The 25,373-nt window shown below is 49.7% G+C and overlaps 1 protein-coding gene across 2 annotated transcripts; it reads left to right on the top strand.

The window, feature by feature from the left end:
* Positions 1–3,014: 3,014 nt before the first annotated feature.
* SALL4 (spalt like transcription factor 4) lies at positions 3,015–17,931 on the top strand. Of its 2 annotated transcripts, none has more exons than XM_037133632.2 (4): positions 3,015–3,408; positions 11,975–12,985; positions 15,096–15,373; positions 16,973–17,931. In XM_037133632.2, exons 1-4 carry the CDS (start codon positions 3,279–3,281, stop codon positions 17,393–17,395), a joined length of 1,842 nt encoding a protein of 613 aa, XP_036989527.2. In that variant the 5' UTR covers positions 3,015–3,278; the 3' UTR covers positions 17,396–17,931. The 2 variants fall into 2 exon arrangements, with proteins under 2 accessions (XP_036989527.2, XP_036989526.2); XM_037133631.2 differs by having other exon boundaries at positions 11,975–14,302.
* Positions 17,932–25,373: the final 7,442 nt, after the last annotated feature.

The raw sequence follows: 25,373 nt of genomic DNA, 5'->3' as shown, positions 1-25,373 counted from the left end.
TGAAAAGCAAGTGATGAACAGATGCACCATTAGATCTGTAAGGATGGAGTTTGAACTGTGCTACAAACGCCAATAGGCAGGCTCTCACTTGGATGAGGAAATGCCCGTTTGAGGAAGGAGGGTTCGGCAGGACAGAGCCGAGAGGGCCTCGGTGGGAGGATTCTGAGTTCCCACATTCAGTGAGGCGCTCACATGAGATATGAGCTTGTTTTCCTGTCTGTGAAAGGGGAATAAAAATGGGTTTTAATGAGGATGAAACATTATGTATCCCAAATAGCCTCCAACCGAAAAACCATGTTTAGGGACTGCATGCTGAAAAACATAACAAGTGAATGCCTGCCTGGGCAAACAGTGAGAACGATCGGATTATATGAACAGGGTTACTGAACAGAAAGCATGAAGAGTTTAATATAATCCTTTACTGTGCTCATTTTTTCCCAAAACTCTGATCCCACCCAGGTCTTTCGATTATTTAAGGAATATTAAATAATCCAAAAAAAGTTTTGTAAGAGTTTCTCTGAGCCCTACGGACCACCTGCCGGGAAGTGCAACCTCAGATGCTCCTCTTTTCTAGCAGGAGGTGACATTGGTGGAGGGGACCCACTTGAGGAAAACTTCTCCGTGGCTTTATCTGTAGAAATCACTCCTACGTGCCCTGGATTTTCCAGGGCTTAAGTTCACATGTTTTCTTTCACCGCAATTTTTTCTTGTTAACTCTTGAGTCTGTGTTGAGCTACAGCTAGATGACAGGGATTGGGCCGGTGGCAGGAAGAATTTCGGAGTCTGGTTTAGGGACTGACCACCTGCTCAGCCACTTCCTAATTAAGTCACGTGGCATCTTTGAGCCTCAGTTTCCTCATTTCCATAATGGGCAAAACAGTGCCCATCTCCCCCGGAAAATCAAATGCGAAAGTGTGCATTTCGTGAATCTTTGGCACATACCAGGGACTTATTGTCATCTTACTGGAGTTTTTTTTTTTTTTGCAATACAGACTATAATGGGAAAGCTGTGTACTTCAGAGTGATTGCATCATCCCAATATAGCAATATTTGTAATTTCCTAAAATTCTGTGAGTACAAGATTACATTATATTGGGTGATACACAGCTATACAGTAAATCGTGTATTTAATTCTGCTAACTGCCTCACACAGTGCAAATACTCAATAGATGTTAAATAAATGTGAACTCTTTAGCCTTGGAAGGCTTTGGTGAGTGTTGGCAATTTCCTTCATTGTCAGGGGCTGCAGCTATAACACCTCCCTCCCCACCCCCACATTTGTGCATTGCATTGTCAATCATAATTATTATTATCACTTGGAGACTCCAATGGCACAATTATATTACCTTGTTCTAAGTAGAAATGGTGAGCATGTTTTCACTATTACCAACTAACACAAGTAAATATAAACTATCTCTTCCACACAGTTTTCTTTGAACCACTATTATTTATTGAGCTGTATACCCCTTGTACACTCATGCAGGTTGGTAAATTACATCTGCCATATTATCTTACATAGAAAAGGTGTTGGGAATACAAGCAGATTAGTCAGCAAGGCAGGCGTTAATTGGCCTTAATACTCAGTATGAGAATTCTAAAGGCTTCCACAGATTATTAAACCAAATTCTTGCCTTTACAACTTGGCCGTTGACTGTAGTTTTATCTTTTTTGCTTTAGGGGACTTACATAAAACAATTGAAAACATTTTGAGAGACTTCAAATATTGGATGCTTACCCTTCCTTTAGTAAGATTGTGTTAATGACCACGAATATCAAAAAGATGATCAAGCTGATTTATTTTCTGCCCTGGGTTGTCCAAACACCCAGGTGAACATACTTATGAGCCCAGCATTCTAGTTTGCTCGCATTCCTGATGAGCTTACAAGAAATTCTTACAAGCTGGGAACCTGATGAATAACTAATCAAGAAAATGCACGAATGGGGAGGGAGGGTTTATAGCTGCAGCCCCTCACAATGAAGTAAATGCCCAATAAACACAAATGCCCAGAGGCTGCGTTGAAACACCCATCAAAGGCTTAGAAGGCTGAAGATTTCACATTTATTCAGCATCTATTAAGTATTTACATTGTGCAAGGCAGTTAATGGAATTAAATGCAGATTTATTGTGTTGCTGTATGTGCATCTGATATAATACTGTTCTCTCGCACACACAATTTTAGAAAATTCCAAATAGCTCCATATTGGGATGGTACAATCACTTTGAACCATACACCTTTTCCATAATTGTCTAAATTGCAAAAAATTTTTCAATAATGATTAGTTTAACAACCAGCACACTGTGCGTCCATGGGTGATGTAATAAAATAGGCAAAGAAGTGGATAAGTATGATGTTAAGTGGATAAGTATGATAAGTATGAGACATTTATGGCTCGTGGGGGGGAAATGCAATTGCTTGCTGTTTTGATACTGCCTAAAGGTGTTCACTTTCCGCCCTTTCTATATTTAGAATCCTGTTACTAAAAAACCAGAATCAAGGTCGTGTTCTAACAAACTAATCCTCGTGACTATGAATCCTGGGGGCTATTTATCATTTAAAGCAAATAAATTTTGGCGATGGCTTCATCGGAAATTTTGGAAATTGGACGGCTACGTTCAGAGTTGAAATGGAGCAGGAGAGTTGAATCAACCACCATTTTCACTATTCTTCAGGCGTCACGAAACTCGATTTTAACATTTCCACCAAAAAGAAGATGGAAGGGGACTCGGGTCACATCTCTGTTTTTTGCTTTTTGGATTTTTGGCAGATGTAAATATTGAGTCACCAAACAGACCTTCCTCCACGGCCTGCGCGGATGCCAGCCTTACAAAAATCATTTTTGTAAGGGTTAGGGTTCGTCCCAAAACTTTTGCCTAAGTCCCTAATTTTTAATAAGGACACAATTCTTTTTCTCTCCAAGGATGGGTCCCCGTCCGCCCCCGCCCAGACTTCGTCGCGGACTCAGCCAATCTGAGCCCGGATGCTAATTAGTTGCGCTCCCGGGACGAACACGCCTTTGTCGCCTGCAGAGCCGGACTACAAAGCCCAGAATGCCTCGCCCCTCCCTGATCAATGAGGGCTTATTTAAATGATCTCTGAGGTCTTGGACCCAGGCCAATCAGCTGTCAGGGCTCATGATAAATCGCAATGCATTATTGATAATAATAATTACTGGGACATGCGCGTTCCGGCCGAAGGGGGGTAAATTTCCTAACTCCAGGAATTTGTGGCGGAGTGGACGAATAACCGCGGTTCTCCCGGCGCCCCGATGCTCGCACCATGTCGAGGCGCAAGCAAGCGAAACCCCAGCACATCAACTCGGAGGAGGACCAGGGAGAGCAGCAGCCGCAGCAGCCGGCTCCAGAGTTTGCAGATGCGGCCCCAGCGGCGCCGGCGGCGGGGGAGCCGGGTGAGTGGGGCCGGAGGCGCGCACTCTTCCCGCATGTTCGCGGGACCCTCGAAGGCGCGGGCTTCAGGGACCTAGCGGCTTCGAGCGTAGATTCTGGAACGGAAATCTGGGGCTACGTTCCAGAGAAGAGAGGCAACCTCAGTAGCCGCCCCCCCCCCCCAGGGGCCCTTGTTAATTTTACATTTTTATCGCTTCCCCTCACTTGTGTAAATTTCACCCCGGGTCTCTCCCTTCTTATTGTAAATTGACCCCCACCCTTTCTTCTGTCCCTCTCTTTCCTGAAAGGTTCCCTTCTCCTTGTCCTCTGCCCCTCTCTTAATTGGTTCCACTCCCCCACTAGTTACCTCCCCCCCCCACACTTGTAACTTAGGTTTCCCTCCTCCCTCCCTGGCGCCGCTTTTAAAAGAAAGACCCCGAGGGTCCCCACCCTTTCCCTCACCCCTTGGGGGCTTTTCTTGGAGGCTGGAGAAGTGGCGCACCCTTGGAAGACCCCCGGGAGAGGACGATCTGTTGCCCGCGCCCCTCGGGGGCCGAGCGGGGGGAGGGGGCGCGACCTCTCCCCAGCCCCAGGAGCTGGGGTGCGGGCCACCCGCGCTGCGGAGGAGATTGGAGGGCCCGAAGAGGTGGGCGAGAAGGGCCCAGTATTCCCCTTTTAAATTTTTTCTTTCTTGGTTTTCGCTTTTTCCCCGGGGCTACGCCGCCTCCCGATCTTCGCCCTAACCTTTCGGGGCCTGACCTCCAGCCATCTTTGATTTCCGACTTCCTAAAATAACCGCGGCGTGCGGGAGGAGTGCGGACCCCCAGGGGCCGGGGGCGCGGGCGCACGGCAGTCCTGCCGGGGTGCATCGGCCTGGCGTTCTGCGTGTGCTTTTCTGGGGCGCCCCGTTTTCTACCAGCTTGCCCCGGGGACCAGAGGGGAGAGGTCGGGCCAGGGCGGACTCCGGGTCTGACCAGCCCACGCTGCCGCGCCCAGGGTCTCTGGAGTCGGGAGGAGTTCGGGACCCCGGCAGTGCCCCGAGCGGCCGCGCAACTCCCTTCCTCCTCGCCACTTAACGGAGGAGGTTTTAGGAACGAGTCGATTTCCCACTATCTCCCCGCTGTCCCGGCCCGCCAAATTGTCGCCTGATAAGTTTTTAGCGTCCGCATGGGGGGAGGGTGCGCGTTTAACCTCTTGGGCCTTGCTGGTCGCCGCCTGCTTCTTAACATCTCAAATCAACTGTGAGTGCGGGTGCGTGGGGCCACCCAGAAATTCCGAGGTACAACTCCGTTGGGAAGACGGTCGTGCTTTTTGACTGCTGTCCTCTCTTCCGGGGAGGAAATTAATACACTTCCCAGATATATCCTGGGTTAATATAAATCCCCACTACCTCCAAAGTAACATTTTTCGAGGGCAAGTAAAAGAGGTCTGCTCGACTGAGGGGTGGGCTGTGCCTTTTGGGGTGTCTGATGGTCGAGTAGTGCGCACCCGAGGTCCCAGGAGGGTGTGCTCTCTTTGTGCCTGGGGGGTGGGGTGGAGGGAGCGTGGAGAGGCTTCGTGGCCTGGCCCACCTGGAACAAAAGGGTTAACCCTCCGCCCACCGGCTTCCTCTGGAGAGGAGGGGCGAGCTCCTGGCTCTGACCCCTCCTCCCCTGGTCTGCTCTGACCTCTTCCCCTTCGTTTTGGGTGAGCGCTTGCTAGTGGGACTTCTGGTGGTGTTCGGCACATTTAGGGGGAGCTTGTTACTTAGGGCGGGTGGGGGGTTCTTCGATTAATGCTGGCTGGAGTTTGCAGTCAGTTAACCCGAGCTGGTTAAGGTCTCAGGCCCTGCAGTGCGCTCCCTCCACAATTTGGGATGTGGGGCGGGGCGGGGGGCGGCTATTGATCGCTGGGGTCGGAGCTGGCCGCGGAGTTGTGCGCGGGCGCCCCCTGGAGGCCCAGCCTGGCTTGCGCCCTTTGCGGAGAGGCAGGTACCGGCTCACACCTGATGGAACAGGCTGTGGAGGGGAGTGGAGAGCGATGGGCCGGGCCAACGGTAGGCGTCCCTGGGAACTCCAGTCAATTGCCTGCGGGGTCCCTGGCTGTGCCGGCTGTTTGCCGAGTCTTTGGAATTCTTTCCAAGAATTTCTGGATCCTCGAATGTGTGTCGCCGCTTCCCCAGTTACACCATGGGATAAGCAGGCAGTTTTCCCGAGCATTACGTTTGAATGGCTGCATTTTGCGTTTGAGCAGCCTTTTGGTATCTGCGTACATACCTATACAGCTACAGAGGGGTGGACTGCAGATATGTTTAATTTAAAGTTAACATGGGGCCGATCGTATTTTGCAAAGCCAATCTGAGAACCACTTGTAAAGTAAACGGTTTTCGAGGGAGTAAAATGAAGTTTGGCCATCAATTAGCAGATCAAAACATCTGCAGGTGGTCGAGGGGACTGGAGCTACACACGGGAAAATTAGCATTTTCTCAAAAGAGTTTCAAATGCCCTTTGTGCTAAACTGGATTACAACCTTCAACGATTAAGATTCCCAAGTTTCAAATAACTGCCTAGCCCCAGTTTCTAAACTGAAATGACCTACATTGGCCAGTGAGGATTCTGAGAATAGGGCCCTTGGGAGCTCCCATTTTAATTGAGGGGGAGAGGGAAACGTGTGGATTTGTAGCATTAATGTTGCAAGCCGACTTGCTGTGTTTCCATCTCTGTTTCTGAAGGAGAAAGGGGCTCCAACTGGCCCACAGCCCCTTTTGTTCCGTTAAAAAGAGATTGCACAAGCCAACGATACTCATTCAAACCTCTGCTGGCTTCCTCACTGGTGGGGAGTTGGGGACCCATCTCTGAGGCAGGGGGATAGAGTTGGCACTTCCCCTTTTTAAGTGAAGTGGGTTTTTAAAATAAAGGTTTAGGGATGTGCCTTTCAGCCTGGTGGTGTGGCTTTTCAGCCATGAAACCTGGGGACATGCCTGGTTTTTCTGAAGTTTTGGGTTCTCTGTGCAGTGGGAATGTGACTGGTACCTAATATTGTTCAAAGTAATAATGCTTTTGTTTTTATTTATTTACAAGATAGTGCTGAACTGCCCACTGAGATAATTCTATGTTTTTATCTTCAGCCGACTGTATGCCAGACACCAGACTGGGGGCATTAATTAAGTACAGTCGCTTTCATTCACATTTTTCCTCATCAGGGAGGAGAAGCTGCAGGTCCCCGGTTGAAATGGCTCCGTTGTGTTTGCCTTGTCCTGCTGGATTGGAGCCTTGTTCCAGGGACTGTGTTTGTCTTGGCCTTAGAGGAATTGGTCATGGGATGGACCTTCTGTCAGTTCCTTGGATGAGAGGCCGTGGTGTCGGGCTGGTTGGGTTTGACAATCCTCCCTTTTAATTTTCAAAATGTGCCTTTGGAGGCTTTCAATGAAGGAGGTCCCTGCGAAGCAGGTCGGAAATAGAGAAGAGTTCGCTCTGCCCTTGGAGAAAGGATAGAGGACGAATTCCAAAAGTTGCCGTTTTCATCACCTGTTGTACTTTTGGTTATCTCTGAAAAGCATCTAAACATTCCAAAAGCCTGTAGGTCCAGACAAGAACTGCCTCTCCAGTCACTGCCATCCTCCTTTTCTGACTTTTTAAAAATTAATTTTGTGTCTCTCCAGCGTTGTTCAAGGGGGCTCTGCAGAAGGAGACAGCAGAGGCCCCCCTGCCTGCACAGAGGGTGCAGGTTTGCCTAAATGACGAGCTCCAGTCTCAGATGGTGGTGCTTACACACCTCAGCAGCTGGGGAGCTGCCTAATTTTGCTTCCCCCCTTCCCCCCTTTTTCTCAGCAGAGTCCCTGAATTTTGATCCTAGACTGTTTGGAGGAATTTTATTGACTCGCCATTAAATAGAAACTAAATTAGCTCTAATTTGCCCTCTGTGGATTGAGTTAAATACTTGCTACTTAGCTGTCTCTTGGATTGTGGAATTCAGATCTAAAATTAAGCTGGTAAACTTCAACTACTTCAATTCTGGAGGACCTCTCGGTTTCTTTTTTTGTTGTTTTGTTTTTTTGTGTTTTTGTGGGGTTTTTTTTTTTTTTTTTTTTTTTTTTTGGTAATTACCCTGCTGGTGGGGGAGGGTACTTTCATCTAGTCATTGTAGTTCTATTAATATAGAAATGGGGGGAGATAAGCTTGTCCTAATGCGTATCTCAAGATAAACTTTTTTTAAAAGCATTTTCTCATCTCCACCCTTTGATTGGCCTCTGGTAGATGAGCTTTTCTTCCTATACAATGGAAAGAGTATTTTTCTATCCACTTGGCAATGATTGAATCTAAGCCGCGCCCCCCCCCCCTTTACTCTGCATTCTTCCAACTTATTGGATAACTAGATGCTGGGAGATAACATTCCTAAAATTCGGAGTGGGGGTGGGGTGGAAGGCCACAAGCCCTGCTTGCTCCATAATCCTCTGAACTTTGAAGGAAACTTCGCTTTTTCCTTTTGTGAAGGGTTCACTGAAGCATCACCCAGCAACTATTGGTAACAGTTCTCTGGCTCTTGGGGCAAAGACAGTTTCCGTCTTTGCCAATGGTGGTCTGGATGTAGGAGTTTTTACTGCGCCAGCAAACAGAACTCCTGCTGTTTTTAAGATTCAAATGGGAAGTGGCTGGTAAGGCTACAGAAGAGGCGAGCCTGTGTATACAGTGAAGGCAAGCCGGTATTCAGGTCGTAAATCACCCCGGGAACCGTTCGATCCTTCTAGAGCAGGGGAGCTTAACCTTCCTGGTGCCATAGAACCCTTCTCCACAGAAAGTATTTAGATAACACCAAAGGAAGAAACACATAGGAAAACCAGGGGAATGAATTGCCCTGAGATAGTTACCAGCAACAAAAACCTTTGTGGTTGCGTGACACGTGCTTTGTGAGCACAGTAAGATGTAGCAGCTGGTCAGGTAATCAACCAGTGGCCAGCATTTCCAGTGATGCAGCAGCGTTAACACTGTATGAAAATAACCTGTTTTCTGTTGATGACAAACTCACGGTGACTGATTCCTCTGTGGTATATGCCCTACGTTCATAGGTAAAATAAACATTCCATTTTAGTTTAGGTTGGTGAAAAGGAAGATAATCTGTGTTTTTTTACCTATTTCCATGGAGTCTGGTTTAAGAATGCGCACTTTGGGGGAAAACTTGTGTTTTTGATAAGGGAATATCATGCCCTAGAGGGCGGGCATTGTTTTTCCCTGCCTTGCCTAGAGGGAAGGCAGGGAAGTAGAAAACATTTATCGATGTTTCAGTGGCTTTCAGCCTTCGAAGGACCACAGCGTATGAACAGATATAAACTATATTTGTGGCGTTAAAATTTTATGGCAAGGCGTGATTAGGAAAAAGGCATCGGAACCTCCCCGGAGGAGTGAAATGAGAAAGCTGGAGGGACCCTGCTCCCGCAGAAGTGCTGGGTTAGGCCGATCCGTTTAGTGTCCTTGCAGCATTTAAGCAGATAGTCCCCCGCTCTTGTGTTTTCTGGTCATCACTGCCTCGCATTGAGCCACTTAATTATTTCAGTCTCAGTTGACATATCTGTGAATTGGGAGCAAAGACCTTCCTTGATTGTGCAGCTGCGGAGATAAATGAGTTCAGGGGTACGAGTCTGAAGGGTACGTTTTTGTTGTTTGGAGGAGGGTGGGGTGGGCATTCTTTGTCTCGGGTGGGCTTTCCTGGATCTTTGTAGTAGTCGGACTGGTTCAGACAGACAGACGGACGGAGGATGTAAATATGCTAATTAGAAACCGTAGCACAAAAAGTGTCAACAGTTTAAGGCTGTCGACCCTGGCCAGTTGGACCTCAGTGGTCTTTCCCGTGTCCGTGTTCGTATCTTTACCTGCAGCACGGATGGGAGCACGTGACATACAGATCCTGTCGTCCTCGACTTTTCCTCTAGAAGTAGCTCCTGGCAGTTGTTCGGTAGCGTAGCACATAGAACGCGGGCCCCTTTTTGTGGGCTAGGAACCATCTCTTTTCTGTACCCTCACTGACCGCACCGCAGCCTTAGTGAATGACCAAGCACCATCCATTTCTGGTTTTGGTGGGGAATATTTCTTCATACCACAGAAAATCCTAGCAAAGGGATTGTTGGGTCACAGGAGAATTCCACTAAAATTAGCCGTGTATACTTACATGCACCTACCAATCGTGCGTGTTCCCCTCCTGACTTTTTAAAAAAGTTCCACTTTTTAAAGTATTTTATTTTTAGGTGTTTTAAGATTTGTTTGTTTACTTTTGGAAAAGGGAGGGAGAAAGAGCGGGAGGGAGACATCAGTGTGAGAGAAAACATCCATTGGTTGCCTCTCACATTCCCCACCTCCCCAATGGGGGAGCTGGCCTGCAATCCAGGCATGTGCCCTGACTGGGAACCGAACCCATGACCCTTTGGTTTGCAGGTCGGCATTCAATCCACTGAGCCACACCAGCCAGGGCACTTTTTAAAGTTCTTGACACATAGTTGCCAGACCTGCTTTTCCCGAAAGATTTGTGCCGCCCGACACCTCCACAAATGCTGCATTTGGAAAGTGTGCCATAGATGCTCTCTGGGGATTAACATATACTTCTCACTTGATTCTTGAAATAATGACTATTGGGGGACAGTATTGAGGCCAGAAGGAAGGCAGCATCTCCTTGTTGAGCTGTCCCTAAAAGGTCAGGGCTGCCTTGTGTCCTAACTTTTTTTTTTTTAAGTGAAGAGGGTGGGAGGGAGGGAAAGAGAGAAACATGGATTTGCTGTTGCACCCATTTACACACTCAGTGATTGTACCCTACCTGGGGAGCAAACCTGCGACCTCTGGAGGATTGGGACGACACTCTAACCTCCTGGCTTACCCGGTTAGGGCCCTCCTCTTTCTTTTAAAGTCATTGCTGGGTGCCCCAGAAAGGTGCTGACCTGTATTCTAGGCCCTCACTTGACCCCACCCCCTTAGCCAGTTTGACTCCTGTGGCTTCCCTGTCCCCACTGGGGTTTCTGTGAGGACAAGATAGTTGCAGTTGCAATAGAAGGCATATGATCGGAAGTGTGAGAGCAGAGGAAGGGAGTGTGCAAATGGAGGGTCTGGGTGCTGTCTGCCTGGGTTTCAGTAAGTGTAGTGTGTATCGGGCACCTAGGGGAACCTCATCAGAAGCCTGGGGGCTGTAGGGTCATCTTTTCCCCGTGGGGTTCCAGAGCCCCAGCCTTCTGCACAGTAGGAGGTGAGAACGAGCTGGTCAGTGACGGTTGTCTGTTGTCAGGAGCCCTAGCTGCCCAGGTAGAGAAGAGATGGGAGGGGGAGAATGAAAGGATTTCAAAAAATAGAAGTGGATGGGGGAACTAATGCTCCCTAAATATCTATAGTGTCTGTACTTTTCCCAGATCCCAGGATGGTAGGGGCCAGGCATGTATTAGGTACTCGAGCATTTGTTCAGTGAATCGCTAACCTTATGAGGGTGTAGTGATTACAGGTGTTTTGCAGGAATTCTGCAGGGCAAGCCTACTACCACATGAAACCTGTTACTGGCAGGGGAGTGTTAGATTGGCCCTCTGGTTCTGGTTCTGTCCTTACGCAGAGGAAGACTCCAAATCCTCACAGTTGGATTGGTCTAAAAGGCACTGTCCCAATTGGTCAGAATAGAGTTGCTCTGGTCGGTTGGAGCTATGGAGGTCTGATTGGATGGGGGATGCTTCAGTTCTATTGGTTGAAATAGAATTCCAGGAACTCTTATGAGACAGCAGGCAATTCAGGGAAGAGGCGAGCAGTCCAGCTCTGGCTTCTCTAAAGTGCAGTTTGTGTTGAGAGGCCAATGTCATTTTCACTTACTGCATGAAATGCATTTGCCATTGGAAGCTTGCTTTGAGTGGGGAGATGCAGATCTGGGGGGGGGGTCATTCGTTTGTTTGTTTATTTATTTAGAGAGACGGGAAGGGAGAGAGAAAGGTGGAGAGAAACATCAATGTGTGGTTGCCTCTCACACGGCCCCCATGGGGGACCTGGCCTGCATCCCAGGCATGTGCCCTGACTGGGAATTGAACCAGTGACACTTTGGTTCACAGGCCGGTGCTCAATCTACTGAGCCAGCCAGGGCTTACTTCTAATAAATTATATGCACCTCGTTGGGTTGCTGTAACCAATTGCTACAAACTGGGAAGCTTAAAACAGAAATTTGTCCTTTTAATGGTTTTGGAGGCTAGAAGTATGGAGTCAAGGTGCCGGCAGGATTGGCTCCTTCTGGAGGTTCCGAGGGAAAATCGGTTGCTTTTCTCCTCTCCTCCTTCCCGCTTTCTGAAAGTGCCCACCTCCCTGCCGTCTGTAAGCCAACAAACCTTGGTGCATGGCCGTATAACTGCTCCATTTGCAGAGTTCCTCATCCCAAGAGGGTGCAGGCACAGGTGCTGGGATTGGTACTGTGACGTATTTTGGGGGGGTGTTCATTGACCCACTGCACAAATGGTTAGCTCATTCAGCCTCTGCGGGGGCCGAGTCCTCTTACACAATCTTTGTTGCACACAGGTCTGTTGCATTGTGTGGGCGTGACTCTTCCCGAGCAATTGCCCCTCCTCCTTCCTGGACAGAGTTCTTAGCTTCTCCTCTCTTGTCACAGGTGCTCCAATAAACCACCCGGGGACTGGCGATGACATGATTGGGGACCGAGTGCCAGCAAAGAGGCCTCGTCGGGAGGAGACTCACATCTGTGAGAAATGCTGCGGCGAGTTCTTCAGCTTCTCTGAGTTCTTAGAACACAAGAAAAATTGCACTAAACACCCACCTGTCCTTATCATGAACGACAGCGAGGGGCCAGTGCCTTCGGAAGACTTCTCTGGGGCTGTGCTGAGCCACCAGCCACACAGCCCGAGCAGTAAGGACAGTCACAGGGAGGATGGCAGCATCTCAGGGGACATGAAGGAGAAGCCAGGGGCGGACTCTGTTCTGTACTTAAAGACCGAGACCGCCCTGCCCCCCAACCCCCAGGACTTAAGCTATTTACCCAAAGGCAAGGTGGCCAACACTAACGTCACTCTTCAAGCACTACGGGGCACCAAGGTGGCGGTGAACCAGCGGAGCGCGGACGCACCGCCCACCCCCCTGCCTGGCGCCCATAGCATCCCATGGGTCCTGGAGCAGATCCTGTGTCTGCAGCAGCAGCAGCTGCAGCAGATCCAGCTCACGGAGCAGATCCGCGTGCAGGTGAACATGTGGGCCGCCCACGCCCTCCATTCCGGCACGGCGGGAGCTGACACCCTGAAGACCTTGGGCAGCCACGTGTCCCAGCAGGTCTCCGCAGCCGTGGCTTTGCTCAGCCAGAAAGCTGGAGGCCAGGGTCTGTCTCTGGACACCTTGAAACAAGCCAAGCTACCTCACACAAACATCCCTTCCACCACCAGCTCTGTGTCCCCGGGACTGGTGTCCTTCGCCCTGAGGCCAGATGGGTCACGGGTGCTCCCGAACCGCCTCCCAGGTGCTTTGATACCTCAGGCCCCGAGCTCCGTGCTCTTCCAGAGCCCTTTCTCCACCATGGCGTTAGATCCGTCCAAGAAAGGGAAAGGGAAGCCACCCAACGTGTCCCCAGTGGACGTCAAACCCAAAGACGAAGCCACCCTCTACCGGCACAAGTGTAAGTACTGTAGCAAGGTTTTTGGGACTGATAGCTCCTTGCAGATCCACCTTCGTTCCCATACCGGAGAGAGACCCTTCGTGTGCTCTGTCTGTGGCCACCGGTTTACCACCAAGGGCAACCTCAAGGTACACTTCCACCGACATCCCCAGGTGAAGGCAAACCCCCAGCTGTTTGCCGACCTCCACGACAAAATGGCAACAGGCAATGGCATTCCCTACGCGCTCTCTGTCCCTGTCCCCGTAGATGAGTCGAGTCTCTCTTTAGACAGCAAGCCTGTCCTGGTACCAGGGACCCCCACTGTAGGGCTACCTCAGAATCTCTCTTCGGGGACTAACCCCAAGGACCTAATGGGTGGCCCGCTGGCCAAGGACCTGCAGCCTGGGCCGTCTCCAGAAAGTGAGGACGGATCCGCGTACTCTGGGGTGGGGCCAAACCATAACTCCCCGAGGGTTGGCAGCTTCCAAGGGAGAGGGACACCCGAGCCAGGTTCGGAGACCCTCAAGTTGCAGCAGCTGGTGGAGAACATCGACAAGGCCACCACCGACCCCAACGAATGTCTTATTTGCCACCGTGTCTTAAGCTGCCAGAGCTCCCTCAAAATGCATTACCGCACCCACACTGGGGAGAGGCCGTTCCGGTGCAGGATCTGTGACCGAGCCTTCTCTACCAAAGGCAACCTGAAGACGCACTTCGGGGTGCACCGGACCAACGCCTCTGCGAAGACGCAGCACTCCTGCCCCATCTGCCAGAAGAAGTTCACCAACGCCGTCATGCTGCAGCAGCACATCCGCATGCACATGGGCGGCCAGATCCCCAACACGCCGCTGCCTGAGAGTCCCTGTGACTTCTCGGGCCCCGAGCTGATGGTGGGCGGGGAGGACGGCAGCACCAGCACCGCCTGTCACGATGACATCGAAAGCATTGATCTAGACGACGTCAGCTCCCAGGATGCTCCCAGCAGCTCCTCCAAGGTCCCAGTGCCTTTTCCCAGCCTCCACTCGGCATCGCCCACGCCGGTGTTCACTCTGGCGGCCCCCCTGGACGCCCCAGCGAAGGTGGGTGCCGCTGCCTCGGCCCTGCAGCGGCAGAGCAGCAGAGACAACGGTTCGGTGGAGAGTGACGGCTTGACCAACGACTCGTCGTCCTCCGTGATGGGGGACCCGGAGTATCAGAGCCGAAGTCCAGACGTCCTGGAGACTGCGTCCTTTCAAGCCCTCTCCCCAGCCAATAGCCAGGCAGAGAGCGTCAAGTCCAAGTCTCCGGACGCCGGCAGCAGAGCAGACAGCTCGGAGCACGGCCGCCCTGAGATGGAAGGTGATAGAGCTTTGACTTTAACTTACGTCCATTGTGGGCACAAGGCCATCCAGAAGGAACCTGGGTTGAACTTGACAAACGGAGAGTGTGATAAGTGTGAAGCAGGTCCTCTGTAGGGAGGGTAGCCATTCTGTGCTTCCGGGTGGAGGGAAAGAGTAACTTCCTGGAGCCCTGTAGTGACATGCTTTGACATATGACGGTTAACACGCACGTTGGCTGGACAGCAGACTTCTCTGTTCGTTGTCATTTCTGTGCTTGGGCCCCGTGGGGACGGACGGAAGGGTAATCGTCAGAGTACAAGAATTTTGAGAGAGTGGGCAGTGTTTTATTGGCCACTTAGATAATTTCTTGATTCCGAGGTCCCACACCCTAATGTGAGATTCACAAAGGAGTAGTTCTTGGGGTTAAAAAGAGCCTAACCAGTTTGAAACGTACACATAAAATAAATGGTGGGGTGCCTGTCGATGTCATTAACGGCCCAGGTGGGTGGGGGGGCAGCTGCATCACAGAGCCCGAGAAGGGTGGGCGCCTGGGCATACTTCAAAGGGAACCCTCCATGTAGGGATTTGAACTTGGATGCACCTGTACCTTCACACCACAGTGGCAGATTTTCCCCAGTGTTTTCAGTCCTTATTTTCTGTGCAGTAAACAAGTCAAAGGAAGCTGCTTCCCAGGTGTAAATTTCCTAAAAGCCACTTCCGGGTGCTCAGGCGGGCAGTCGTTGGTTGGAAGGGTGGACAAGTGAGGGATGATAAAGGTTTGGGTTTTTTCTTTTTCTCTCTCTGCACACTAGGTCGGAGCAGCCTCCCGTCGACGTTCGTCCGAGCCCAGCCAGCCTTTGTCAAAGTCGAAGTTCCCGGTGCTTTTGGACCCGCGACCGTGTCCCCAGGCATGACACCTTTGCTAGCGGCCCAGCCTCGCCGCCAGGGCAAGCAGCACGCCTGCACGAGGTGCGGGAAGAACTTCTCCTCGGCCAGCGCGCTGCAGATCCACGAGCGGACTCACACCGGGGAGAAGCCCTTCGTCTGCAACATATGCGGACGGGCCTTCACCACCAAGGGCAACCTGAAGGTGAGCTTCCGGGGTTTGGGGGGGGGGGGGGGGGCTAGGGGCTGGGTGCGTTCTCTATCCAAGGTGACCTTCCTACATAGCACGTGGGATGTCACATCTCCAACCTGGCTCTGGAAATAAAATATCTTTAAAGAAACACGTTTTCTCTCGCCACGATATCACTGAGAGGGGATGCGTCTTGTCAGTGTCCGCAGTTAGTGGTTTTTCCCTTTAGTGGCACATAAAAAACAGTGGCACATTGTATGAGGGGTGTCGTCTAGAAGCAGGACAGGTGTGTGGTCTGCTTCTGCTCCTGAGATTTCCCTACTGGGGCCTTTCAGCAGTCGTTCTGCAGGCGTACGAAACTGAGTCAGGAAACAAAGGTACGTGTGTCCTGTGTTGTAGCAGAGAATTGTGAAGTCGTTTGTGGGTTTCACAATGCTTCCAGACTTGGTGGGTGCCCTGTATCACACCTCGGTTTTGTTCCCTAGCTCGCTGCGTTGAAAGAAATACCACAAGTTGGATGGATATGCAATACAGTGCCCCTGCAGTTACAAAGAAAGGCCTCCGGGCTACAAGCGGAGTGTTGCAAAATGGAGCAAGGGGGGGGCGGTTCTTCCAGAGAATGGCCTATTGTTCTAAGTTGGTTCCACCTGAGATATCTCCCCAGAGACAGAGGAGCCCCTGGGGGAAGGGTTGAAAATGGCCTGCATGAGAACTCAGGATGGGATGGGGGCCCGAGTTTTCCTCTGAGCCCACCCTCCAGTTTTTACACAAGGCAGCTTTTCCTCTGGTTCTTTCTCTTTCTCTCCGCTGAGGAGGACACTAGTTAAATTCTCTGCAGTTAGAATGAAGGTTGAAACTAATTCATCTTGGAGTTGACCTAGAAGATGGTATGTCATCTTAAAAATTAAGGTTACTTCCTATTACAAACCTGCAAAGAGGAGGAACATGAAGTAACTTCATCTCTAATACCAACGTGCAGAAATAGAAAGCTTAGCTTGGTTCGCAGGGTCCTGTGGTCAGCCTAGGAAAGTTCTGGAGCTGCCCTCACTGCACACGCGACTTGGGGCAGGGGCTTCTTGTCCCCCGGTTTCCCAGACATGGGGAGCATGGTCATGATGACTTCGGTTGTCCTGGAGATTACGGGAGTTAACAGAATACAGTGTTTCCCATTATGCCCGGGACATCTTAACAGCTTTGTAGAGTAGTCAAGAGCAAGTCGCTTCTGAGCTTAATGAGGTAACTCCTAACTTCTAAGGATATCTGAGGACGAGGTGAGAATACTGCAGAGAACCTGGCACCTGCCAGATTCTTTGGCTCCTTAATGAGGCTGAAACGGTTTGAAAACCCCAAAGCCAGACCAGGAAAGGAATGCAGAAAGGAGGCCAGGATGAAGAAGCAGTAGGCAGTATGACCATCTGTTCTCTACCCTCTCCCCCACCCCTGCAAGAGAACCAATAATCTGGACTCCTTTACATATAAAATCCAATTTTAAAGTATAAATTACGTCGTTCGTGTGTTTGGGTAGCGCCAGGCCCATGTGCAGGCCCACCATGGCTTGCCAACATCTCACTCGCCTCCATTCTAGCAGAAACTTTCCTGCCCCTCTCCCCGCAGGTCCACTACATGACGCACGGCGCCAGCAACAGCTCCGCCCGCCGTGGGAGGAAGCTGGCCATCGAGAACACCATGGCTCTCCTGGGCACAGACGCAAAGAGGACCCCGGAGATGTTTCCCAAGGAAATCGTGGCCCCTTCCGTGAACGTGGACCCTGCCGTGTGGAACCAGTACACTGCCATGCTCAACGGGGGGCTGGCCGTGAAGACCAACGAGATCTCCGTGATCCAGGGCGGGGGCATTCCCGCCCTCCCTGTCTCCCTGGGGGCCGGCCCCGTGGTCAGTAACAACACCGCCGTTGCCAAGATAGATGGCTGTCCGGCAGCCATTGGCGCCGACGTGGAAAAGCCGGGGGCCACCGACAGTGTCCCCAAACACCAGTTCCCTCACTTTATGGAAGAAAACAACATTGCGGTCAGCTAAGCCATGGGAGAGCCCGATCGGAAGGATGGGAAGGAGAAACACGGGGGGCCGCTGGCCGCTGGCGAACTGGGCCTTGTTCGGTTTTGTTTTTTTAAGGAACCCATCTCTGTGTTGTGTGTGTGGTTTTTTTTTTTTTCTTTTTTCTTACTGATGTGCAGACAATGTTTACAGTTGTGACCACAACCTCAGGCAAGTCCTACAATCACAATGTTGCTATGCTGCTTTGCAAAAAAAAAAAATCATACGAAAGCAAATACAGACTAGTATTGTTTTGTTTTTGTTTTTTTAATTTTGGAAAGAAGCGGGTCTTGCAAAGTAGCTTTGTTACTTGAGACAAACTGTATACTTTGTACAAGCTGGAGTCACTATTTCCAAAGACTGCCACCTGTTTTCAAGTTGGCGCTCACTGAACCACGAGAGAAAAGACCAAACTGTCTAGCCCAACGGGGGGGAGGGGTGCCGTGTGCTTCTGTGGTGACCGACCGGGTGCGGGTAAAAACTGTGTCTGTCGTTTTTAGGGACCTGCTTGGTGTGCCACCCAACCCTGTGCTTTTTTTTTTTTTTTTTTTTAATGTACTTTTGTTGAAGCTAAGGTAGACTGGCAGAACCCCTTCGACCCGGGGGCCTCCAGAAGGGGGCCCCCGTGGACCGATCATAGTCCTTAGGGAGTCGGCGTGTGCGCTGCTGCTTTTCGAGGACAGTTCAGGTGGGGCCCCAGGAGTGCCCATGTGTCCCCTGCGCATCCCGGTGCTGCCCCCCCTTCCTGAGCACCAGGCCGGGTGGGCGCCTGCGCAGGGGACCTCAGGTGACTTGATGGAGTTTCCCAGTGCCTATCCTAGCAAGGAAATGGGTTTTTCGTGGAAGAAACTCATGGGAGGGCATGCTTCTTATTAGAGGTTCACATACTAATTTTTATAAAAACTTCTTCAATGTGACCCACGCCAAATAATTACGAAGATCCCCCAACCCGCCCCGAGTATTGTTCCATGAAGGCTACAAAGTTGGAACAGGCAAGCCCTGGGTATGAAAGCTTTAATTTATCTACCTCATTTATTCTTTCTCTTTTTGTATCCTTAGTCTCTCTCTTTCCTGTTTTATGACAGCTGACAGCGTTCCTAGTCCCTGTCTCAACCCCAAGAATTGATGTATTTGTGAGAGTGGCTGGATATTCAAAATGTTTTTGTGATTTTTTTCTTCTTCTAAATCCCCTTTTCTGTAATATTAAGCAAACAATAAACATTTCTTTTAATGGTTTAATGAGGAAGAAGGGAAGACCCTCATTTCTGCGCTGGAGGAGTCCTCCCCTCACCCCCCAGTGTGGAAGTGTAGGTCAAGAATATCAGAAGTTGGCCCCTGCGTGATTGCACCTGACCTTAGGACCCAGAAACGTTTTGTTTTGCCAAGTTGTGCCTTGCCTCCTGGGACCGCCGTGAACACGAGAGTGCCCGTTCACACTGTGAAGTGGTTGCTGTTACAGATGACACGCCGGAGCCTTGCTCACTGTCACGCCTTGTGAATGTACGATGCACAGAGAGGACCCTGTAGTTTGTACCTGCTGATGCTGGCTGTTGGAGAATAAATTTTGGACATTTTGTTTCCCCACCATGCGTGTCTGTGAGTTTTTCTGGCGGTTTCTGCTCTAAACGGGAGGGCCTTACTTCACAGTCGTTTCCAGGTGCCCTCTGATTCTCAGGTCCTAGAACGAAGGTGAAGATACGGTTCCCAGGCACAGGATCAGATCTTGGGTTGGCCAAAAAGTCTGTTTAGTCTTTTCAGTAAAATAAAGGACACATTTTTCACTTTCACCAATAATTTACTGATATGGTTATTTTGAATAGGTCAGCTGTCTCGCATGTGGTATAACACTGATTGTTCTTGATTAATGTCTCCATCACTATCCACTTTAACTGGTCTACCCCAACCGTGGATCACTGTCCAGCGAGAAATCTCCAGCACAAAATTTCACAAAACACTTAACGACAGGTTTGCTCAGTCACAGCACGTTCTCCATACATGGCACAAATTTTATTCGCATGTTAGTTGTGTTTTTACCTTTCTTGAAATAATAAAGGTTCGTATGCTGAAAATGTTGCTTCTTCCATCTTTAATATTAAAATGACCACAAAAATTCACCGATTTTGATATTTTTTAATGCACGCTCATAAGACAGCTGTCACAATGCAGTCTAACAATTGTTTCGAGTGAAGTTAAAGACAGCCACGTGCTATTAAAAGTTTAATGGGAGGAAGCCCACTGAAGAATTTTTGCCGGGCTTTGTGTATGACCACAAAGAGCTTAGCGTGCTCTGAACTACCCCACGTCTCCATGCGACCTAACCTGGCACAAGTTGGTGGGCAGAGGGTGTTTTTAGCCATCTCATACTTGAGGGCTTCTTAGGAAGGAATAGGCTGCAGGTTCTCGGGAAAGGTGAGGAAAAAAGCTCATTGGAGGAAGACCCGAGGCAAGAGAGTTTCATGACCAATCGATTGGTCAGGTGCCTCTTGCTCACCTTCTGCTATGTCTGTCTTTGCAAACCCAATGGCAAGAACCAGCCTCAGGAGAAAGTTCAAGGGTGTGGACCCCACATTGTCCGGGGTGGGGTGGGTATTCTCACATCCGGGAAGGGGCTGGGGGTCTCGTTCTGATGGTTTTTGACCCGACAAGAACTTGAAGGTGGCGTGTCCTCCGGCCTCGGTTCATCTAAATTTAGGGTGAAGCAGCCACTCCATTGACAGCAAGGTTAAGTCCTTCCTGCAGGTAACAGGGATGGAGGCCCCTCCCCAGCCACTGTGCCCTGGTCACCCTTTCTCCCCTCAACACCAGCCCACCCTTATGTGTCAGGTCTTTCTCAATTCAAATGGCTGATCATTATTTTACTTAAGGAAAAAAGTATGTTTTTTTCCCCCTCAAACATACTTCAGCCATCTTTCCAAGGTAAAGCCTGCTTCTGGCTGGTCCTTTCCCAGTATCTGCAGTAATACAAAAACGTTTCATTAGTTCTTGTTAGACCAGCACTCCTGTCTTCCTTAAACTTTTTTTTTAAGATTTTATTTGTTTTTAGAGGGGAAGGGAAGGAGAGAGGGAAAGAATATCAATGTACGGTTGCCTCTCATGTGTCCCCTGCAGGGAACTGGCCTGCAACCCAGGCATGTGCCCTGGCTGGGAATCAAACCTTGATCCTCTGATTAGCAGGGGACAATCCACTGAGCTCAATCCACTGAGCTACACCAGCCAGGGCTCAGACTATTAAAGGATTTTGATCACCTCTGTGGCATAGTTTCTGTTTTTCTCTTTGTGCACTTGCAGTAACACTGGTGCTTCCCCCCAAGTGTGTGCTTCATCCGTGGTGTGTGTCTGTCTGTCTGCTCAGCCCTGATCTTGAAAGCCCTTTTTATCTCCTTGGCGAAAGCTCTCCGTGTTTCCCCTTCTTACTGAATGCATTGCGGTGAGACTGGCTAACGAAGTCACGCGGGTTTCAGGTGCACAGTTACACACATCGTCTGCACACTACCGTGGGCTCGCCACCCCAAGTCGGGTCTCCGTCCGTCACCACGATCCCCCTCCCCCTGCAGTCGCTAATGCTGTCCCTGTCCACGACCTTTCTCTCTTTTGCTCAATCCTTGCTACCCCTCCCCCACAGCTGTCACCCTGCTCTCTTATCCATGAGCCTGACTCTGTTTTCTTGTTAGTTCAGTTTGTTCATTAGATTCTATCATATGGGATTTGTCTTTCTCTGACTGGCTATTTCACTTAGCATAATGTTCTCCAGGTCCATCCATGCTGTTGAAAAGATTCCTTTCCCTCTTTTTTAACAGCTGAGTAGTATTCCACTGTGTGAATGTACCACAGCTTTACCCACTCACCTACTGATGAGCGCTTGGGCTGCCCCCAGACCTTGGCAATCGAGAATAGCGCTGCAGCGAACGCAGGAGGTCACAGACCCTTCCGAGTTGGTGTTTCGGGTTTGGAAGCCCACTCCTGGGGAGTAGGTTGTGGTGTGAGCACACTCCCATCATGCAGTGCGGCCTCCGAGTTTATGGAGCGCAGGAGGTAAGCAGGGCTGTGCCGTAGGTCTTGCTCAATGGGTTCTGCGGATTCAGAACTGTTTTGATACTTGATAGATCAGGGTGTCAAACTCATCTTCACCGGGGGGCCACATCAGCCTCACGGTTGCCTTCAAACGGCTGAAATAATTTTAGGACTGTGTAAATGTAACGACTCCTGAACTGTCAAGGAGTTGCAATTACATTCAGCCCTTTGAAGGCAACCGCAAGGCTGTTGTGGCCCCCGGTGAAAATGAGTTTGACACCCCTGTGGTAGATGATTTAAGGGAATCTCAACATGTTGAATAAATGGCCGGTTATGACCAGGGCCCATATGGGCGGCAACGGATTGATGTTTCTCTCCTTTCCCTCCCGTCCCTAAAATCAGTGGAAGAAAAACATATCCTCAGGTGGGGATTAAAAAAGAAAAACCAGGGCGGTGGCAAACTGCCACCTTTCCTCCTGGCCCACTAGTTTCCACCCCAGAGCCTGTGTAAACATCAGTGTTCCGGGAAAGGACTCGTCTGCTGCAGACGCTTTTGAAGAAGCTGTTCCCTCTGGCGATGCTGGAGAGCCTGGAAGAGTAGGGAAGGGAGATGTTTGATTCGACCTGATGGCGCCAGGTTGGCCCAGACAACAGTGTCGCTAACCCACCAGGAAAGTGTGGAAAGACCTGCACGTTTGCAGGAAGCTCTTTAGAGTTTCAGAGGCAACCCCCACAGCGCCCCGACCTGTTGTTTACAACTCAGCAGATGCCTTGGGCCCAGACACGGAAGTCAGCACGTGTAGGAAGTCCAGAAACAAAGTAAGGAAGGGGCTGATACAGGTACTTTTCCAATCGGGAAGGTCTGTGAAGTGGGTCCATGAGGAAGTGACTGGCCCTTCACTCAGGAAAGGAGGCCTGCGTCAGCCCTGTGGCTGGGTGCCTCGGGGCAAGGTAATTACGGAACCTCCGATAACTCACTTGCACAGTGGGGATAGAACCTGGATCAGAGCTAGGTGAGAGGAGAGGATGAAATCCCTCCATCTGGGGCCCGGGAAGCCTCGCAATATGGTGGCCGGGACTGTTTGTCCTGTTTGGCCCAGGAAAGCTGCACTGCCCTGCTTGGTTAGGCAGATTGGGTTCCCGCTGTGTGACTCAGGTGGCTTGGTTCAGTCTCTTGACTGAGGGAGGAGGTCACGTGGGTCAGGAGGTACCCTGTGGTGGGCAGCTCTTTCGACTCGGATAACATCCCTTTCTGCATCTCATCCCCAGGGAGGCGTGCATGCCACAGCTTGTTTCAGCATTTGCTGGTTGCTTTAGAGAGGCGTCATAAAACGCCAAATGGCAAGCTGGTAGAGGTCATCTTCGAGGTGGGCTTTCCACGTGACTTCCACTAAGGTCACCTGAGCCACACAGGATTTCAGCAGGGGTTGCCGCATTTTGTGGATCCTTCCTGTACATTCCTTCTTCACCCACTGCCCTCGACAAACACCCCGGGACCCTGGGATGCAGGTGGTCGGAAGTTACAAAATAGCAGGACCAGCTGATTTGAGGCTCTTCCTTGGTGTAGGGGAAGCCCGTTTTGAGTCTGTCAGGAAGCCAAAGAGTTGGCTAGAACTTTGCTCCTGGTCTTGTACCGATGAAGGGCAGACCCAAACGCTGCAGCTACACTCACACCTTGGCTTCCTCCTCTCACTGGAATCATTCATTTTACAGATTCTGCACCCACCGTGGGTTCATTTAAAGGGGCTTGGCCCTATCAGGCCCCCCAATCTGTGCTTTCATTTCCAAATACAATCATTACCCACTTAAGTAAGGAATGCCCGTTCCTTCTCAACTTTTTTTTCTCTGTTATTTTATGACTTCTACATAACAAATGCACCTCTTTGGCCACTTGTTGTATTTCCTTAAATTACAGGCAATACTTTACACATGAATGGCAGAGTATCATAAATTAAAAAGCAAATTCTCTAAGACAAGCTGGTACATGTTCAGTTATAAAACTAAAGGACATGTGGCCATAAAATATAACTGTCAAAGTGGCATGAGCCCAAGTATGAGTTGTGATTAGATGGAGTTTTTTTTAGTTGAAGTGTATCTGGTGTAACATTAATTTCAGGTGTGCACATGCATTGCGAAGTGATCGCAATGAGTTAGGGAGGCCCGATTCTGTTCAGAGGAACTGGACCGGCTCTGGAAGTTGTGGAAGTCAACTCATTTGCCCCCAGAAACTATTGCTTTTGGAGAAGCACGGCTATTGTCTGGGGAGATATATATATTCTCGGTGCTCATGGAAATCCGGGCTTGCGCCTTAAACCAAACCAACGCCCTAGATCCTGATCACTTCGCTGGAACCAATTCCAACTCTTTCTAAATACCAAAAGGGAAGTGGATCATTAGTAAACTAGGCTAAAGGGAGATAGGAAATAAATTGACCTCTCAGAAGCACACTTCAGCATGAAGATAGTAAGACAAGACCTTGTAAATGGTTTAAAACAACAACAACAACAAAAGCTTCGAGTTCTGCCTTTTAAAGTCTAAAAGTAGATTTGAAAGTGGACTTCCCCAAGAGGCAGGAACTTCCCAAGTGGCTTCCCTTTCTTCCCTGGTGTTTGCTCTCCGCCCACCCTCCAAACCTTTGTAAACTGCCTATTGTTTTAAGCAAAGCGGAAGTAAATGGAAAGGAATACTAATGTTCTAAAGACTGAGGCACCGCACAAAGGGGAAGGAGGCTGATTTTATCCTGATGGGGTAGCTGGTGGTCTTTACATTAAAAGCAGTGAAGCTGGTGACTTTCCGTATGAGCTGTTGGTGAAGCTGTGGCTACCCCCGACCTCGGAGAAGCTCTCCTCCTCCTGTTCACATAAATCAGGCCAGAGGGGTTTTGTCAGTTGGTTTTGCCTTATGCTTGCTGACTACTCGGAGGGCTCTCAGGCCACCCTGAAAGGAGAAATCCTTTTCTCTGACATTCTTAAATGTCCTGAGTAAAAGCATTAGATTCTGTCTTCATCTTCAACCTCTCGTGTGGCGAAGGCCGCAGAGAGGGGAGAAGAAGAAATGAAGGGAATTTAAAAGTACTAATCTATGGGATTCTGTGGGCCAGCAAAATTGTTTTTAGAAAACATTAGAGTTGGGGGGTGAAAAATAGGAGAGAACTGCTTAGGGGTGCCAACTCTTAGGGTGATGCACAAGCATCTCTTTCACATCATCCTGTTTTATTATCCGCACAACATTTATTATCCACACCTAAAATGTTTACTTGTTTCTTTTCCTTCTACCCTGTTAACATACTGTAGTTTAAAGAGGGAACATCATGAGTCCTACAAATATAAAATGAACATGTGTCAAACATTTTAATGCATTGGCAACAGATTCAGATAAGAATGGAATGAACTCCCAAATGTTAGGCAATGAGGAACGCTAAAGGGAATTTACAAACAGACCCCAACCAGTCAGTATCCACAGGGCAAAAGTCCGGTGCATCCCAATGGACGGGATGCAGTTGCATTTCTATGGCTAAGCATCCTTTGCGCCTCTGAGACAAGAAAAGGCACAGGGGTCCTGGAAGAGAGGTAGACTCACCCAGCCCTTCTCCTTGCCCTTTTCAAGGTCATTTATAACCCAGAGCCCTAGACACCAGGAAGCAGGGACTGTGTCTGTCTTGTTAATGAGATTCCCAGTGCCTCAAGAATACCGTAGTTTCTCAGTGAAGGTTACGTGAATGAGTGAATGTTCTGTGGAATTTCCCCTACACTCCCTTGTGTCTCTTTGGAGGATACCATTGCTATGGAATGCGCTTAACTTAAGGAGTGTCATGAGCCTAGATTTGCGATACAGTCTTTTCTATAAGTCAGCCAGGCAACTGCTTGGCTAGCTACCCACTGAGCAGCCCGGCACCAAGGAATAGACCAGAGTCACACACAGTAACTGCTGTTCACTCAGCTTTTATTGA

This window comes from Artibeus jamaicensis, unplaced genomic scaffold (genome assembly GCF_021234435.1).
Source record: "Artibeus jamaicensis isolate MK-2021 breed Jamaican fruit bat unplaced genomic scaffold, CSHL_Jam_final contig_685, whole genome shotgun sequence".
NCBI lineage: Eukaryota > Metazoa > Chordata > Mammalia > Chiroptera > Phyllostomidae > Artibeus > Artibeus jamaicensis.
The sequence above is the reverse complement of the archived record's forward strand: the minus strand, read 5'-3'. Positions and strand labels throughout refer to the sequence as shown.

What these genes read in the sequence shown, in the direction of transcription:
- SALL4 (XM_037133631.2), top strand. Translation starts at nt 3,279, where the DNA reads ATGTCGAGGCGCAAGCAAGCGAAACCCCAGCACATCAACTCGGAGGAG. An exon ending in CGGCCGCCCTGAGATGGAAG is followed by an intron (nt 14,303 to 15,095) that starts GTGATAGAGCTT and finishes TCTGCACACTAG; the next exon opens with GTCGGAGCAGCCTCCCGTCG. An exon ending in CCACCAAGGGCAACCTGAAG is followed by an intron (nt 15,374 to 16,972) that starts GTGAGCTTCCGG and finishes CTCTCCCCGCAG; the next exon opens with GTCCACTACATGACGCACGG.